Source organism: Drosophila nasuta, chromosome X (assembly GCF_023558535.2).
Source record: "Drosophila nasuta strain 15112-1781.00 chromosome X, ASM2355853v1, whole genome shotgun sequence".
Taxonomy (NCBI): Eukaryota; Metazoa; Arthropoda; class Insecta; order Diptera; family Drosophilidae; genus Drosophila; species Drosophila nasuta.
In genome coordinates this window covers 18,415,184-18,430,648 of record NC_083459.1, presented here as the reverse complement: position 1 = coordinate 18,430,648, position 15,465 = coordinate 18,415,184, and the positions used below count along the sequence as shown (strand labels likewise).

At 39.2% G+C, this 15,465-nt stretch overlaps 3 protein-coding genes across 3 annotated transcripts in view; 1 reads left to right on the top strand and 2 right to left on the bottom strand.

Annotated features, from left to right (window-relative positions):
* The first annotated feature begins 1,238 nt into the window (after positions 1 to 1,238).
* Positions 1,239 to 15,465, top strand: part of LOC132795410 (centrosomal protein of 162 kDa) — a 31,525-nt gene continuing 17,298 nt past the window's right edge. Inside the window, exon 1 of the mRNA XM_060806105.1 lies at positions 1,239 to 2,406. Coding sequence (XP_060662088.1) covers positions 1,606 to 2,406 — 801 coding nt within the window. The 5' untranslated portion in view covers positions 1,239 to 1,605. The remainder of the gene's footprint in view (positions 2,407 to 15,465) is intronic.
* LOC132795411 (carboxypeptidase B) lies at positions 3,279 to 6,809 on the bottom strand. Its single transcript, XM_060806106.1, is given in 5 exon segments — positions 3,279 to 4,153; positions 4,155 to 4,176; positions 4,346 to 4,508; positions 4,585 to 5,028; positions 6,492 to 6,809. Coding segments are annotated over 4 exon segments (1,353 nt in total). The 5' UTR covers positions 5,012 to 5,028; positions 6,492 to 6,809; the 3' UTR covers positions 3,279 to 3,412.
* LOC132795323 (carboxypeptidase B) lies at positions 10,153 to 14,986 on the bottom strand. Its single transcript, XM_060805975.1, is given in 5 exon segments — positions 10,153 to 10,514; positions 10,516 to 11,014; positions 12,670 to 13,036; positions 14,491 to 14,751; positions 14,872 to 14,986. Coding segments are annotated over 5 exon segments (1,512 nt in total). The 3' UTR covers positions 10,153 to 10,244.

Here is a 15,465-nt window from a genome sequence, read left to right as displayed (position 1 = left end):
AATATTAGCAACTATTATTCTATTTACACACAACAAACAAACAAAACACACACATATACAAAATAATCAATTGTACATATTGTTTATTCAACGATTTTATGAAGCGCAACTTAGGTTTTATTTAATGTTTCTATTTCTTTATTATTAACTAATTATTATATTATAATATAAAGTATATATATATGTGAATGTATATGTATATTTACACTTGAACCATATTTTTTTTTTAATAATTATAGAATGCTCTTTATAAGCACACACACACAACACATGTAAAAAGATATGAGGGTGAACAATGAATGAAGTGCAGAAAATAAGGAAAATATATAGTTATTTTATTGCAAATACTACATTTTAAGCGAAACAGAAATCTATCCATAAACAAATATGTATGTATATGTATGTATTGTGTATGTTTAACAAAGAAATGTCATATTTAGGCTTACAACTGAGATATAAACACAGAGAAAAAAACAATTTCGGGAACAAAAATATATATGTATTTATTTTTTGTTTTAAAATTGTCGATAATGTGAAAAAATATTATAAGGATACTATTACACACTATAATTATAAATATTGTTCTTGCAGAAAAAAAAAAACAGAAAATATTAAATAAAATTCAAGTGAAATGAATTTCGATTACGACTATTTCGAATTGGTTCAAAGGCCTTTTTACTTCGGTTTGGGAATGGATACTCTTTGTAACAAAAAGTTAATAATGACTTCAACAATGATCTGAAATGAATTCATTTGCTTTAAGTAATTCATAAAGTATACATTTAAATTGCGGTGAATCAAAAAATTCAACAAAAATCGCTGTTTGCCTTTAATATTATAATTTCAGAACGTTTTCTCAACTTACTATAGCAAAAAAGACAATTGGAATAATGCGACTGAAATTGAGATAAATTTAAGCTTTTTCAAATGACGCGCCTTTTTCAAAATATTTTGCCAATATACCAAAAGTGGCATAAAAGGTGAATATTTATTTTCTATATTTTGGTATACTTTAAGAAATTTAGCTTGTGGTCACACTTTAACACAGGTGGACAAAGTTGCAGCTTCAAAGTTGACAATCGAATGCTCATAATTCGTTTAAAAGAATAATTTGTACGATGATAAATAATGCATGTTAATTATATTGTTTGGCTGCCAATAACACCAATGTTTGCTATAAAAACATCGATTTTAAAGTTTCAAATTATCGAGTCATCGATAGTGAACGTCATCGATGTTGCTCCACCACTAGCTATCTAATGCGAGAATAAAAGTACAAAAGTTTATTTTGTTTGTTTTTTTTTGTTGTGCACAAACTAAATCGAGTGTGACGACAGTCGGGTGTCAAAATTTCTGTCAAGCTAAATAAGTTTAAGAAAACTAATAAAAAAAAGCGGCAAACCGAAAAGCACGTATGAAAGAATAAAATAAAAAGCAGGGGACAACAACAAATAAAGCATAAACAAAAACACAGACGCTGCGAGCGAGACGCGAGTGTAAAGCGTAGACTGTGAGTGAATAGCATAGCAATAACATCCAATTGTAAATAATACATAGAGGAAGTGTGTGTGTGTGTGAGGGTAAGAGGCGAATAGCGAAGGCGCCATGTCCAAGGTGCTTAGCCCACACAAGCAGGAGACTGTGTCGCGTCAACGCCCACAACGTTCATGCCCACCGCGGCACAACAGCGCAGCAAGTGTGACCAGTGCAGTCAGTGTGACCAGCATGGAGGTAGTGGCCAGCATGGATTTGGACGCTCTTGACTACACCAGCGGCAGTTCGATCATTGAGTTTCTCGCCAAGGAACAGGACTGCAACATTGAACCAGCCGACCCGGATAGCATTTTCCAGGAGGTCAGTCGCCTCTCCGACAACACAGACATGCGCTCCGTGGACGAGCTGCTGCTGGAGGCCGAACGTCTCATCCAACAGCAACTGCGTTTAGGCGGAGCCGGCGATGGCGATGCAACTGTGGTTGCATCTCCAGCTACAGCTGTGGCACCTGCTGCTGCTGTGCAGCTAAAGCCATGTTCACCATCATCCTCATCGCCGCAATCGTTGTCATCGCCACAAAATAGCATTAGGCTAAACACACGCTACACACGCTCCATTGAGCATGTGACGACCAAGCCAACATTCGCTTCTCCAAAGCAGGCCAAAGTGGAGCAAGAGGAGTCGCCAACATCAGCAACAGCTGCAGCAGTTGGAGTTGCCCGGGCACAGACACCACAAACGGATGGCACTTTTGTGGCATTCGTTGATAATCTGCCCTCGGAATCGGTCATCTCCGAGGAGTCGACGCCCAAGGATATGCTGCATCACACACACAATGGCAATGGCAACGAGCTACTCGCCCAGCAGCTGCAGTTGGAACAGCTCGACAATACGGACGACGACGAGGATACGGTGAGTGGATTTTTTTTTAAGTTTCATTTCCAATTCAGTTAGTTTTGCATCCTTGACTGCAGATGCTTTTATACACCGTATTCATTGTATTCAATACATTTAAAATTCTATCACTCTAAGCTCAGTTTGCGGAATTTTCTTGGTTTTCTTTCTATATTCCTCTGAACTAAATTAAATCAATGATTAAAATTTGGTTGGCAAGCCTCGAAAAAGCAGCAAAACTAGTGTTGTAGCTGTTAGCTTTTGTTTGCTAGCTTCGACTGTACACCTGACCTACACCAATGGCCTATTGTATTTCTACCTTTTGGAATTTGATTGAATAGGATTCTTGTTAGAATTTTCATGGATCCCACTAAGCTGTGCCCTTGGATTAGAAATTGTGCAGCAAATTCTATTATATAGTGATGTAATGCGTATCAAATTCTCGTTTTCTATGCTATGCAGAGAGAGTACAGAGATCTTTATATGTTGTACAGAGTTCTGATTGGCATTTCGATGAGCTCATTAGAATTATATGGTGTTTGAAATATCAATTTATGGTTGAAACTTCTAAATAACGTAGTCTCGATATTTCTAAATAACCTAGTCTCAAATTTTCGAATAAACTGCAGTTCGAATTGTTTTAAAACGTTCCTTCAACGATAATTATTAAGTAATTTAATTAATTGTATTTATATTTTAATTTTTTTTTTGCGCTCAAAATAAAACTCATGTGCTAATAATTTAATAAAAGTAACAATTCTCTATTATTGAACAATTCACAACTTGATGTTCATAGCGAAAATTACTTTCAAGTTTTATTTTAAGCGAAAAACAAATAATCGGGCAGCTTTTGGTTTAGTAATTTCACTTGCAATAAAAAGACTTTCAAATTAAACAATTAATTTATATAATTTATTTACTTTACATATGTACAATGTACACGCATACATAAATAGACATTCACTCCGAGACAGACATACACACACGTATATAATAAGGGACATCATAGAATGTATCTCATGTCCTAGGCAATGGCCTGGGCCACCGCATCGGCCACAATCCAACCCTCCAGCGCCGTATCCTTGATGTACTTCGGTGGCAGAACAAAGCCATAAGTGCCGCGATCACGCAACTCAATCGTATACACATACTGGACACCCAAAGCGGCACGACTCCAATCGTCGGAGCCGCCGCCAGCAATGCCAAGCACCTCGTGCGTCACCGAGGCACGATACGAGGTGCCGGTCTTTTGGGCAATCCGATCGACAGCTGTGTTGGCCACACGTTGCAACACGTTCGCATCCTTAACCTTGACCGCCTTGTAGGCCCAGGGATAGACAACCATTTGTCCGTAGCTATGATATGTCAGATATGCATCCAAATTGTGTTTGCGTTTCGCCAGAAATTCGGCAACCACTTTCGTCTCCTGTTCGGAGGCGGGTGAAGTGCCGCGATACGTGTCACTGCAGGGATTCGTCGAGGAGCCATATCCATTCCAGCCGATATCAAAGTTGCGATTCAAATCGACGCCAAAGCAGTTGGCACGTCGCGATGGCGAACGATTCTTGCGCCACAGACGATTCACCGTCCGACTGTAGACATAACCGTCGGGATTCATGACGCACAAAAAGTACCAGGTCTTTTCACGCAAATACTTTGGTTGCGTCTCCCATTTGCTCATCAGGTGGTACAGGATGTAGGTGACGGTAGCGGGACTGATCCATTCGCGAGCGTGGATGCCACCATCGATCCAAATCTTTTTTGTACTCGCGCGGGTTCTCAGAGATGCTGTTGAAGACAAATGTAGCATACTTTTAGGAGGCGATCGACAGCAAAATATGTTTAAAATAACTGCTGCATACTTTCGAGCTGCAGTTTAGAGGTCAACTCTTTGCTTGAATTGCAAAAAAAGTGTAGCATAGTTTTAGTCTGGATTAGTCAATACATTTACACCTACCGCAAGACTTTGATGTCACGTCCTTCGGCCGTCTGTCCGATGGTGTAGAGTCGGGCAATGTCCGGAAACTTGGCACGCACCTCGCGCATAAAAGCATAGATCGTCTCCAGATCATGATAATCCTTCCAGTGCATGCCGCTGCTGCCACTGCGCGATGCCTTCTCTATAAAGAAGAATGATGATATATAGAGAATTAGAAAATTACTTTTCGCTTTGTTTGCAACATCTTTGCAACTTACTTATGCGACTGCCCGGTATCGAAAGGGTGCTATTGATGCCATCCAGCTGCTCGGCATCGATCAGCTCCTGCACATTGCCCGACAGCACTTCGGACTCAAGGCGATGGGCATCGAGAAAACTGCGCGCCGCCTTCACGTGCTCCTTGCCAATGGAGATGTCGAGAAATTTGGAATTCTCCTTCCAGATGTTGCCGCCAAACTTTTGCTCCATCACCTGGCCAACGGGAATGCTCTGTTGCATGGCCTCCGTAATGTTGTAGATGCGCCACAGCTGCGTCTCATCGAAACGCTCCGGTATGCCATTGCCATACTCAATACCAGCAAGGGGGAGCGAGGAGCTGCCATTCAGCGCTGTCATTGTGCCGCTGACCGTGGCACACAGCAACGTTGCCGCCATCAGCAGACCAAGTTCCATTCGCATTGACATCGCAGCAATGTTTTGTGCTATGGAATAATTTCTTATCAGTTATGTATTGTGTGAGTGTCGGTTAATTAAGTTAAGAGCTTCGCTCGAAAAAGTTGCCTTTTATTTTTTTTTTTTAGGTTTGGTTGCAAGTTGGCTGTTTCTATTAGGTCTTAATTAGTTATTTAGTTTTGATCGTCGCATATGCATTTTTATGATGTCAGCGTTGTAATTGAACTTTCTCGATTTTTCAATTGAATGCAAAATTTACTATTTGGCCAATTTAAGAGTCTCGCATGTGTTGCACGAGTTGTGTGTGTGTGTGTGTCGAGTGAGTCGAGTATTTGTTGGCCTTGGCCAAGAGCTGGCAGCAAAACGGCCAAGTTCAATGTTACAATATCAAGTCGCAAATCTCGCGAGTGAATTGCCATTGCCTCGAGTGCAGCATTTGCGTGCTTTGAGTGCTTTGTTTGGTTGTCTGGCGCCGATTGATTTCGTTTCTTTAATTTTATTTTTTTAGGCAAAACATCTGATATACAAAAAAATGTTGACTTGAGCCGCTTTTTATACTATGTACATATATACATATTTTACTTCCCCTCGTGTGTATAATAAATTCATTTGCAACATTTGTATGCATCAGGCAATCGCGTAATACCGATGCAAATGATAATGCCTTGGCTTTTTTTTTATTATTATTTTTTATTTTTATTATTTTGGAAATTATTTCGTCAACAGAATCCGAATTACGAGTGGTCTAAATCTCGCATTTTTTTTAAGCTGGATTTTTATTATTGTCTGACTAACATGACAGTCAGTTGGTCGGTTGGTTGGTTGGTTGTGGCTATGAAAATAGAAAACGTTCAATTTCGAAACTGTTGTCGCTTTTGGTTAGCACGCAATTGTGCTAATTTTCCCCAACGACCCGTTTAGATTTGTTAGTTTTGTTGTGTCGTCGTTTATTTGGTTCACTTTTTCGTGCAGAGTGCAAAGAAATAGTGGAGTGAGAACTGGTTCTAAGACTAAACAAACATACAGCATGATGCGATGCGGTGCGATGCGTGTGATTGATAGATTGATGTAGATATCGTATCGTAATTGCCCCCGACCTTCGTGCCAATCACGTGTCGTCCCCGTTGTTGCCAGCAGCAACTCTCGCTATATTAATGTATTTTTGATTTACGTTTTTTTGGTTTTACGTTTTTTGGAAACTGGAGCGAATGCATAGTTTGCCTTGAGGTGAGTTGTAAAACTCGAAAACTTGTTGCAACCCGTTGTTGCAGTTTTTTTTTGAGAGTGAATGAGTGAGAATTTTGTGCGTGTTTCGTTCCACAGTGAAATGTAAATGCGAAATCAGAGACTGAGATGTCGAAAGGTAAACCAAGTTCACTTTAAATGCAGACAGATGCAGACGCAGACGCATCCGCATTAACTTTCTCACACACCAACACACATTTCATTTCCATTCATTTCATTTCATTTGTTTTCTTTTATGTTCGCTTACATTTTGCCTCCTTGTTGTTGTTGTTCTTATTGTTGTTGTGGATGTTGATGCGCGTTCTGCTGCTGCAATTGCCGGTCACTTGCTGTTGTTGCTGACACACCTCTTGTTCTCTGCGTGCGTGTGTGTGTTTGTGTTTGTGTTGGTGTTGATGTGACTGTGACTGTGACACTGGACAGGCCAGTGACTGTGCCAGACTAAATGCTGCCTTTGTGTGCGCTTCAATTTTTATATGAAGCCAAAGCCAGCCAGGCAGCAATGCGAGGGCCGTTTCCCGATAAAAAAAATACAAAAAAACCAAAATACCAAACCAAACAAAACCAAGAAAAAAAAAATGGAAATAAATAAAAAAAAATCACACACGCTCACAAATCAGAGAAAAAGACAAAAATAGAGACCGAATCAAGCGTTATACAGAATTACAACAGAAAGTGAAAAAAAAAACAAATTTTGGAATAAAAAAATTGCGCTACTGGCTGACGACCGATCTTGGAGCGATCGGCGCGTACTGAATGAAATGACAAGCGCACCGCAGCTGCGTCGCTGTAGTCGCAGTCGCAGCGGCAGTAGCAGCGGCGTCGCCAGCAGCAGCGCTGCGACGTCGCACTGCGAGAGAGTCACGCTTGGTAAGATTAAAGCTTACACAAAAAAAAAATAGACAACAATAAACTTTTTAACATTATTTGTTGCTGTTGCTCTGTCTTGCACATGTCCCACGTTCACATGTGCATGTGCATATGCATGCCTTACTCTCTCTCTCTCCCCGTTTGTGTGTGTGAGAGAGCGGAGCGAGAGCGCGAGTGAGTGAGAGGTGGGTGGGATGCTAGCTGCGATGCTTCTTCGCCTACAATGACATTGACTCTCTGTTATCGTCTTTTGCATTGTGCTTCTTGGAAGCGTGAGCAGCACAGCTGCATGCACTTTGCACCTTGCACTCCCCATATCTCGGATTCACACACAGTTTGGCAGTCACAATGACAGCAAACACGCTTTAAAATTTCCTAACATAAAATTAACACATTTATTTTTGGCGTCAACACAATCATTATTTGCTAGATTGATTATCACATCTGCATGAATCTAGCTATTATGGAAATTTCATTGTCACCATTGATTTATGAAAAGTTTCCAACGAAATTGCATTTTGCCATGCAATCAATTTAATGTGATTGTTTTGCCTTTTTTTTTATAGTAATACGGGTTAAATCTAAAATTGCACTTTGTTTCAATGCGACCTTTACTCTTCTTACATATTATTTTTTTTTGTTTTTGTTTTTTTATTGTTTCGTTCTGATAACGCTTCTAATTACGCGACTAATAACCTCCATGTATTATTCAAAATACGTGAGTATATGAAATCTATTTAGAGTGATTAACAATAGCACTCTATTATATGTTTTTTTAATTCGAATAAAAAAGAAAAATAAAACAAAAAACTATCAAGCTGGTCCACTTGTTGGAGTCGACTTAAAAATACCCTATTTTAGTATTTAGTATAATAAGTATTGAAATTAAAAATACCCTGCTTTGAATTTAGTATCATGTAGTATTTAAATTATTATTATCTCTTAAACACTCTTTCCTTATAGAGTGAAGTAATTTAATCAATTGTTCATATGAAATGTGTATTATTCATTGCAAAATTCAACATAATCCGTTGGTGTGGGAATTACCAGATGATCTGCTAACCGGTGATTGGGAATTGACCCAACAGATAACTTTAGACATGAGACACACAACGTGCTCAGTCGAGATAGAGATAGAGAGAGAGACGAGCTTTGTTTACAATTGTTTAATTGACTTGATTCATTTGCGATGCACATTGAGCACTGCGAGAACTGCGCGTCGCAACACGTCGCGACACGTTGCGACTTGTCCTCTCGTGAAAGTTTTAGCATTTCTCCTGTCGCATCGAATCTTCTGATTCGTTTCACTTCAATTCACTTATGAATAACATTGTGTTCTCTCAGGATGTTATTATTAAGTGTTAACAGTTAATCTGTTGATCATGGTATACAATTATGAGATTATATGTAAATATATGCTTTTGTATCGATGTATTTGTGTACGGTCATATGACGGCGCAATTTTTGACCCACTTGTCATATTTTTACTTTCTTTTGCCTTTAATGATGATAAACATGCCCCTCTTCAATTTGGTTTATTTTTTTGTTGTATTTTTTTTTGTTCATCTCTTCTCTTCGACTTCGACTTTGGCTTCTGCTTATGCTTCTTCTCTGCTCTTCTACTGCTTCTTGTTGTTGTATTTTGCGTATTGTTGTTTGTTGTTGAGCTCATTTAAAAGATTTTCACTTTTGTGCGTTACCCTTTTGAAACCGCAAACTGCGAACTGCTGCAGCCGCAGTTCATTGTCGGCCTAAACAATATATAATAACAATTTAACAACAATCGGTCAGCATCTTGAAAACTTCAATGCGATTTTTATTCTTTACAAAAATATATACAAAAGTTAAGCATAGTTTTGTTTTGTGTATTGTAGGGTATGCGTTAGTCGAGCATCGATTGGTTAGTTGATTGGCGGGCGGCTAGTTCTCACCTGTTTTTGGGGTAACGCGTTCGGCGTCTAAATCACTTTCTTTGCGGGCTTTGAGCTTTTTGCTGCAAGCAAGTTGCGACGCCTTTCGCCTTTCGCCTGCCCCGCATAATTTCTATATGCATGTAAAACTAAATGAATATACATATACGATTTATACATACATACATATAACATACACTGTTGTTATTCGCCCGTCGCGGCATTTGTCTTTTACTGGTTTTCAAAACGCGATTGAAAGTGAAAGTTTCACTAGCTGCCAGCTGCTTGCTGCTCACTGCTCACTGCTTGCTCTCCATCTCGCTCGCACTCACACTCACAACTCCCACTCTCGCATGCTCTCACATTGATGATATTCTCTTGAAGTCTGCCTTGTGGTGTACTGCTTTCTATTTGTGGTCTGGTTTACATAACTCGATTGACAGTTTCGCATTACGACTATTAGCCAAAATCGATACATTGAAATCGAAATTTTTGATTGAGAAAATTGCATAGCTCACTCCTGCACTTTACTTACTAACTACAAAGTGTTTGCTGTCTGCTAAGCTGAGCTTTCCACTATGCATGTGGCGCCTAAAAGCATGCAACACTTTTTTGTTGTATACATCAAGCAGTGCAAATTGCTGAATTACCAAAGCAGGCGCACTTCTTCATTACGATGATGACGATGACCATTATCTTCAATGCAATGACTAAAGGGTTTTTTCGCCCTATTATTATGTCACACATTTAGCACACGTTCGATAGACTGAAAGTTAAACGCTTGCATAATATCAATACATTATCTATATTGCTTTCCCAGTTACGACAACAAAAGTCTCACAAATTTCCAGTTTTATGTCGCTTTTTATGGCCATCATTAATTTGCAAAATTTGCATAAATGAATTCAATTAATGAACTGACAAATGAAATGCCAATCAAATTGCAAATTTGCAAATATTCTGCACCGCACAAATGCAATTTGCTTTATACTCATTCAGTGATTGTAAAGCTTAACACACTCGAGTGTGTGTTGCTTAAGCTGAGCTATTTAAAAAAATAATCAAAACAATTTGCTTTTTAAAATGTAATGAAAACAATTTATTATATAAAATGTGGAATATGAAACAAGTACTTCACTCTCATCTCGTTTTATTATGTTACGCAAAAAAAAGGCAAAATAAATAATAATTAATTATTAATGAGTTATGAATTAAATTAGCTACTGCAGCTGTTGAGCTATTGTGCGTAGAAATTCGAATGCTTCCTCACCCGATTCGAGTATGTACTGCGGTGGCATCAGATAGCCATAACGACCCTGATCCTTGAGGAACACATTGTACACGAAATGTGGCTCAATGCGATCCTGCACCCAATCCGCCGAGTTGCCCGGCCTGGCGAGCTTCTGGCGATAACTGCTGCCCAAACTGTATTCGGCATGGTTCAGTCGACGGAAATTGAGCATCGCCTGACGTGCGGTATATCGCAATTCCCCGCTGATTGGGCGTTACATAGTCTGCATCGCCCCACGGATATGTGATCGTCTGGCCATATCCACCAAACGAAACGTATGCCCCGAGATAGTCACGCATGCCCAGTAGGAAATTGCGCATTGCTCGCGTCTCGGCTTCCGAGAAACTTTTGACGCCCTGATACAGATTCTTGCAGGGATTTGTGGTGGCTCCTGCCTGACCCCAAGCATACTCAAAGTTGCGATCCAAATTGACGCCATAGCAACCGCTGTCGCTGTCATAGTTGCGATTCTTCGTCCACAGTCGATCGGTAAGCCGTGAGTACTGATAGCCATCGGGATTGGCCAGCGGCAGAAAGTACCAATCGATGTGACGCATCGTCTTCTCCGCTCTGCCCTGGCTCCACAACCAAGTTAGCTTCGAGATGGCGTAGGTGAGTGCCGCAGGACTCAACCAGTCGCGAGCCTGCATGCCAGCGTCGACAAAGACGGCCCAGTTCTTGGGATTGCCATTGGAGACTCTGCGGGGTAGAAGCATTGGGAAGTATAAGCAAATTGTGATTAGTAGTCATAAAAGGTAAAGAATTGTTGTAGTAGTGAGAAAATGATTAGTGCCAGTAAAAATTGGCATAATAATGATTGATTTAAGTATTGTAATACTTCAGCATTACATGAAAATGTTATTATTTGCTGCGCTGTTAAGTTAACAGTACTCGTATTATCATTGAGTTTAGAATGTTTAGAATAGATGTGAGAAGAAGAAAGATTTAACAGTACGAATAGTTGGATTAAAAAAAATGAGATTACAATTAATAGTATTTTAAAATATTTGTGAACTGCCGTTGCATAAAAATGTTATTATTTTATGCGCTGTTCAGTTAACAGTATAAGCATTGAGTTTAGAAATGTTAAAGTTTTAATAGAAACAAAGAGAGTTAATATCGGATAGTAAGATAGATAACAAATAGTTACAGACGAAATAATAATGAAGTAATGAAATTATAAATTCCAAAATTTGAAGACATTCCTTAACTGTTAAACTGTTGTTGCACAAAAATGTTATTCATTTGTTGCGCTGTTTAGTTAATAGTATTAGCGTAGAGTTTTGTAATTATTGATGTGGCTATGAAATTAGCAGTAATATAGTGTGAAAGATAACAACATTTGAAATAAGAGTTATTAAATTACAAATTATGGTATTAGGTTACAGAAATATATAATTAACTTGTAGACATTCACATACCATTTAGATTTCAACATAATTTAGATTGCTCGCTTTTATGTTATTATTGCAAAATTAACTGTAAAGTGTTCAAGATCGTCTTTAAACGGCCTATTATAATTTCATGTTTATATCGATAAAATGTTTGTGCATATGTATTATGTACAGCACGAGTAACACTCCAAGAATTTATTTTATTAGGTCAGGAGTTAGATTAATATAAATATTTTTCAATTTTTCAAGAACGGTATTTTATGCTAAGTTCCTTCTTGAACTTTTATTTACATTCCAATAAGCTGCTAACACAATAAATAAAATTTCGTTAGTTTCACACATGAGAAGATTAATGTACAAAGGCGAAACGAATAAATCAGATATTATAAAAGGCTTTTTAAAGGCGGTTTTGGGTACTAGAGTGTTTAGAGCAGAAATTTTGTTAATAATTTTAATGCTTTCGATATAGGAGTAAAAATTATAAGTGCCATACAAGTATTAACAGGGATAGTACTTAAAACGTTTACGAAAATTAATCAATCAATCAATCACTTAATTATCAATCATTTCATCAATCACCTAATAAATCAATCAAATTTACTTGATTTACTTGATTCATTTGCGATGCACACTGAGCACTGCGAGCACATTAACCAATCAATCATTCAATCAATTACTTAATCAATCAATCAATCGTATATTCCATTATCAATCAATCAATCAATCATACGCACCTTATCACTTCCAACACTAACAGATTAACCAATAAATTAATCAATCACTTAATCAATCAATCACTCAATTAATCATTTATTCAATTATCAATCAATCAATCAATCATACGCACCTTGTCACTTCCAACACTAATACATTAACTAATCAATCAATCAATCACTTAATCAATCAATCAATCACTCAATCATTTATTCAATTATCAATCAATAAATCAATCATACGCACCTTATCACTTCCAATGGCCGCTTGTTGCGCGTCAGACCGATTTGAATGATCTCAGTGAGATCGGAGTGCGTTTCAAGAATGTTCTGCATGAACTGCTGAATATCGCCCTGATCGTGATAACGACGCCAAGTCAACAGTGATCCCTCGCGAGTGAGCCAAGGCAGCGAATAGTTGGCACTTGTGCTTGGATTATCCGTTTCGCTATCAACGACATCGGTGTAGGTATCATCGATGGCCGTTTCGATGTCATCGATCATGATGTTGTAGCTGAAGCCGGTCTTCTCCATGTACTGTTGGGCAGCCTCGACATTCTTGTGTTCGACCAGTATATCGATGCCATCCTGATTGACATTCCACACTTCGCTGCCTGCAAAGCATGTTAAAAGAAGATTATGAGAGAGGCAAGTTTGAATAATAATGAAGAACTCGCTACCAAAGTGTCGTATGAAGGCGCGTAACTTAGGCGAACCGAGACGCGTCTCGTGCAGCTTCCACAGCTGATAGCCGTAGTAGCGACGCACCGAGGCATCGTTGCGATAACGTCGATTGATCTGATACGTTGAGCCCGGCGATATGAAATCGAAACGCCGCAAGTCCGTGGGCACAAGCCACTGCAACTGCTCAAATGTTGCCTCATACAGTTCGGTGCTGTTGAGCATCCAGATTTCGGGTAGATTACCCCATCCTGGCACTTGGACGCTGCGCAAGAGCAACAAACGTGACTCCACTGAGCCACCGAGTAGTTGACCTAATAGCAGAGTTAAGCATATTCTGAACATCATGCTGATCGTGCTACGCAAACAGAACTGACTCGTTGCTCTCGACAGAAGGTCAAACGCAGCTCAACATAATTTTTGACTGAATATTTCTTTTGCCTGCTGTCCAAGTTGATGTTGCCTCTCGCTGTTCTTGCTGTTGTTCTACACGTTGTTGTTGTTGCTCTATTGATTAATGCCAAATTTATGCGTAAAGACCTGGTTCTCAAGTTGCCTAGCTGACTGACTGGCTGGCTGGCTGGCGCTGTGCGCTGTGTGAGTTGGCTCGCTGCCAGTGGCTGGGCGTTAAATATGCTTGACATATTCCACTATTTTGTGGTGCTACTTAGCTTGTTGTTCCCTATTGGCCTAATCACTGGCCAACAAGTCACTCGGCCAAGAGGTCAACAGCCCAAAGCACGCACTTCACCGACTGCTGACCGGCATTTTTGCATACAAATGTCGTTAGAACGCCGAGCAAAGTTGTTGCTTTCCTATACGCGATAGCGGAACAGCTAGAAAGGTGTTTACTTAATTGCAAATCGATTGTAGATATTATAATTATTGCTTTATACTTTAAGTGTTAAGAGAATTGCTTTCAACATACATGTAAATTAGCCAAAGTTCTAAAAGGTCAGTTTTGGCGGTGCTTATTCTTTAAAATATATCAAATAAATCTGCTATTGTTTGGGTGTGTTAGGCATTAATTGTAGCTATTCTCAATGTTACACTAAATAATTCTGATTATCATTATTATAAATCATTGAATTAATATTTAATGTAATTATGTGAAATATAAATTTGGTTGCACACTTTTTAAATAGTTTAAAACACAAAGAAACTATTTTAGATAGAAAGCTTTGCTTTTTGTTGCATACGAATTTAGTTTATGACACGCCCACTTTTGACCATCTTAAATTTCTAACATCAAGGCAAATAGAGCAAACTTTAGTTTTGTATATTGCCTACCCGGTATTTCATAGCTTATCACACCCGATTGACAACTTTTCTACGTGCTGTTGATTGCTTTATAATGGCTATTAAGAACATCGCCGCAGGGACTTACCGAACTCTTCGACAAACTGATTGAACTGTGCATCCGGTGAGCTGTCGGCACGCCTGCGTGTCCCATTGAAATTGAGCTTCCACAACTGATCGCCCCGATAGCTAACGTAGTTCTCGTCCAGCGCCGATCGCACTGCCGATCGCCGACCTTTGCCCGCCTGTCGATCCATCGGTCGCAGGTAGCGCAAAAGCTGCGTCACACCGCCGCCAAAGAACGGCAAACGCACTAAATTATCGCGAGTGCGTGGCTGCGTAGCATTTGCTAGTATTGCCAAACAAATGCATATTGCAGCCCACGTGACGTATGCGTAATGCATGCTGCTGCTGCTTCCACTTGTGTTTGCTCTGTTTGTTTATCCTCTCGAGTTGATGGGCCCCACACTCGAGATTCGTCGAGATGTCTTCGAGTACCTGTTGCTCGTGTGGCCGTTGGATTCAGTTTGGCTGGCGATGCGCTGAGAGACCGGCAAATAACGGCCAAATTTCTTCTTGACCATCGTGTTCTCAATTCTCCAATTTTTCTGGGCCATACAATGGGCCAAAATTAGCATAGCTTAAATATATCACTCATGTTGCTGTTGCTTTTGTTTTTTTTTTCTGTTGTATATTTGTGTTGTCTGCTCTTGCGTTTGTTTTTTGGCAAAACTTTTACTTTGCCGCGACTGTTATACGCATCGCATTGGCATAAACGATTCTGTTATACGGCCTGCAAAGTGGAATCTCTTTCGCTGTTTTGCCCTTTCTCCATGCTTCAGTGCGGTGGTTGACTTTGTAAGTTAGGCTTTTAAATGGGTAATGAATATCAAAATATCAAGATTTTGGCAAATCCATAATTAAGATCTGAAATAGATGCATTATTATTTTCTTAAGATTTTATCCACTGATATGTGATGGAATTTCGATATAATATTCATAGGCTCTGCTAAGAATTTTTCATTTCTGGATTCCAAATGTATAAATTAAGAGTGGCAATCAG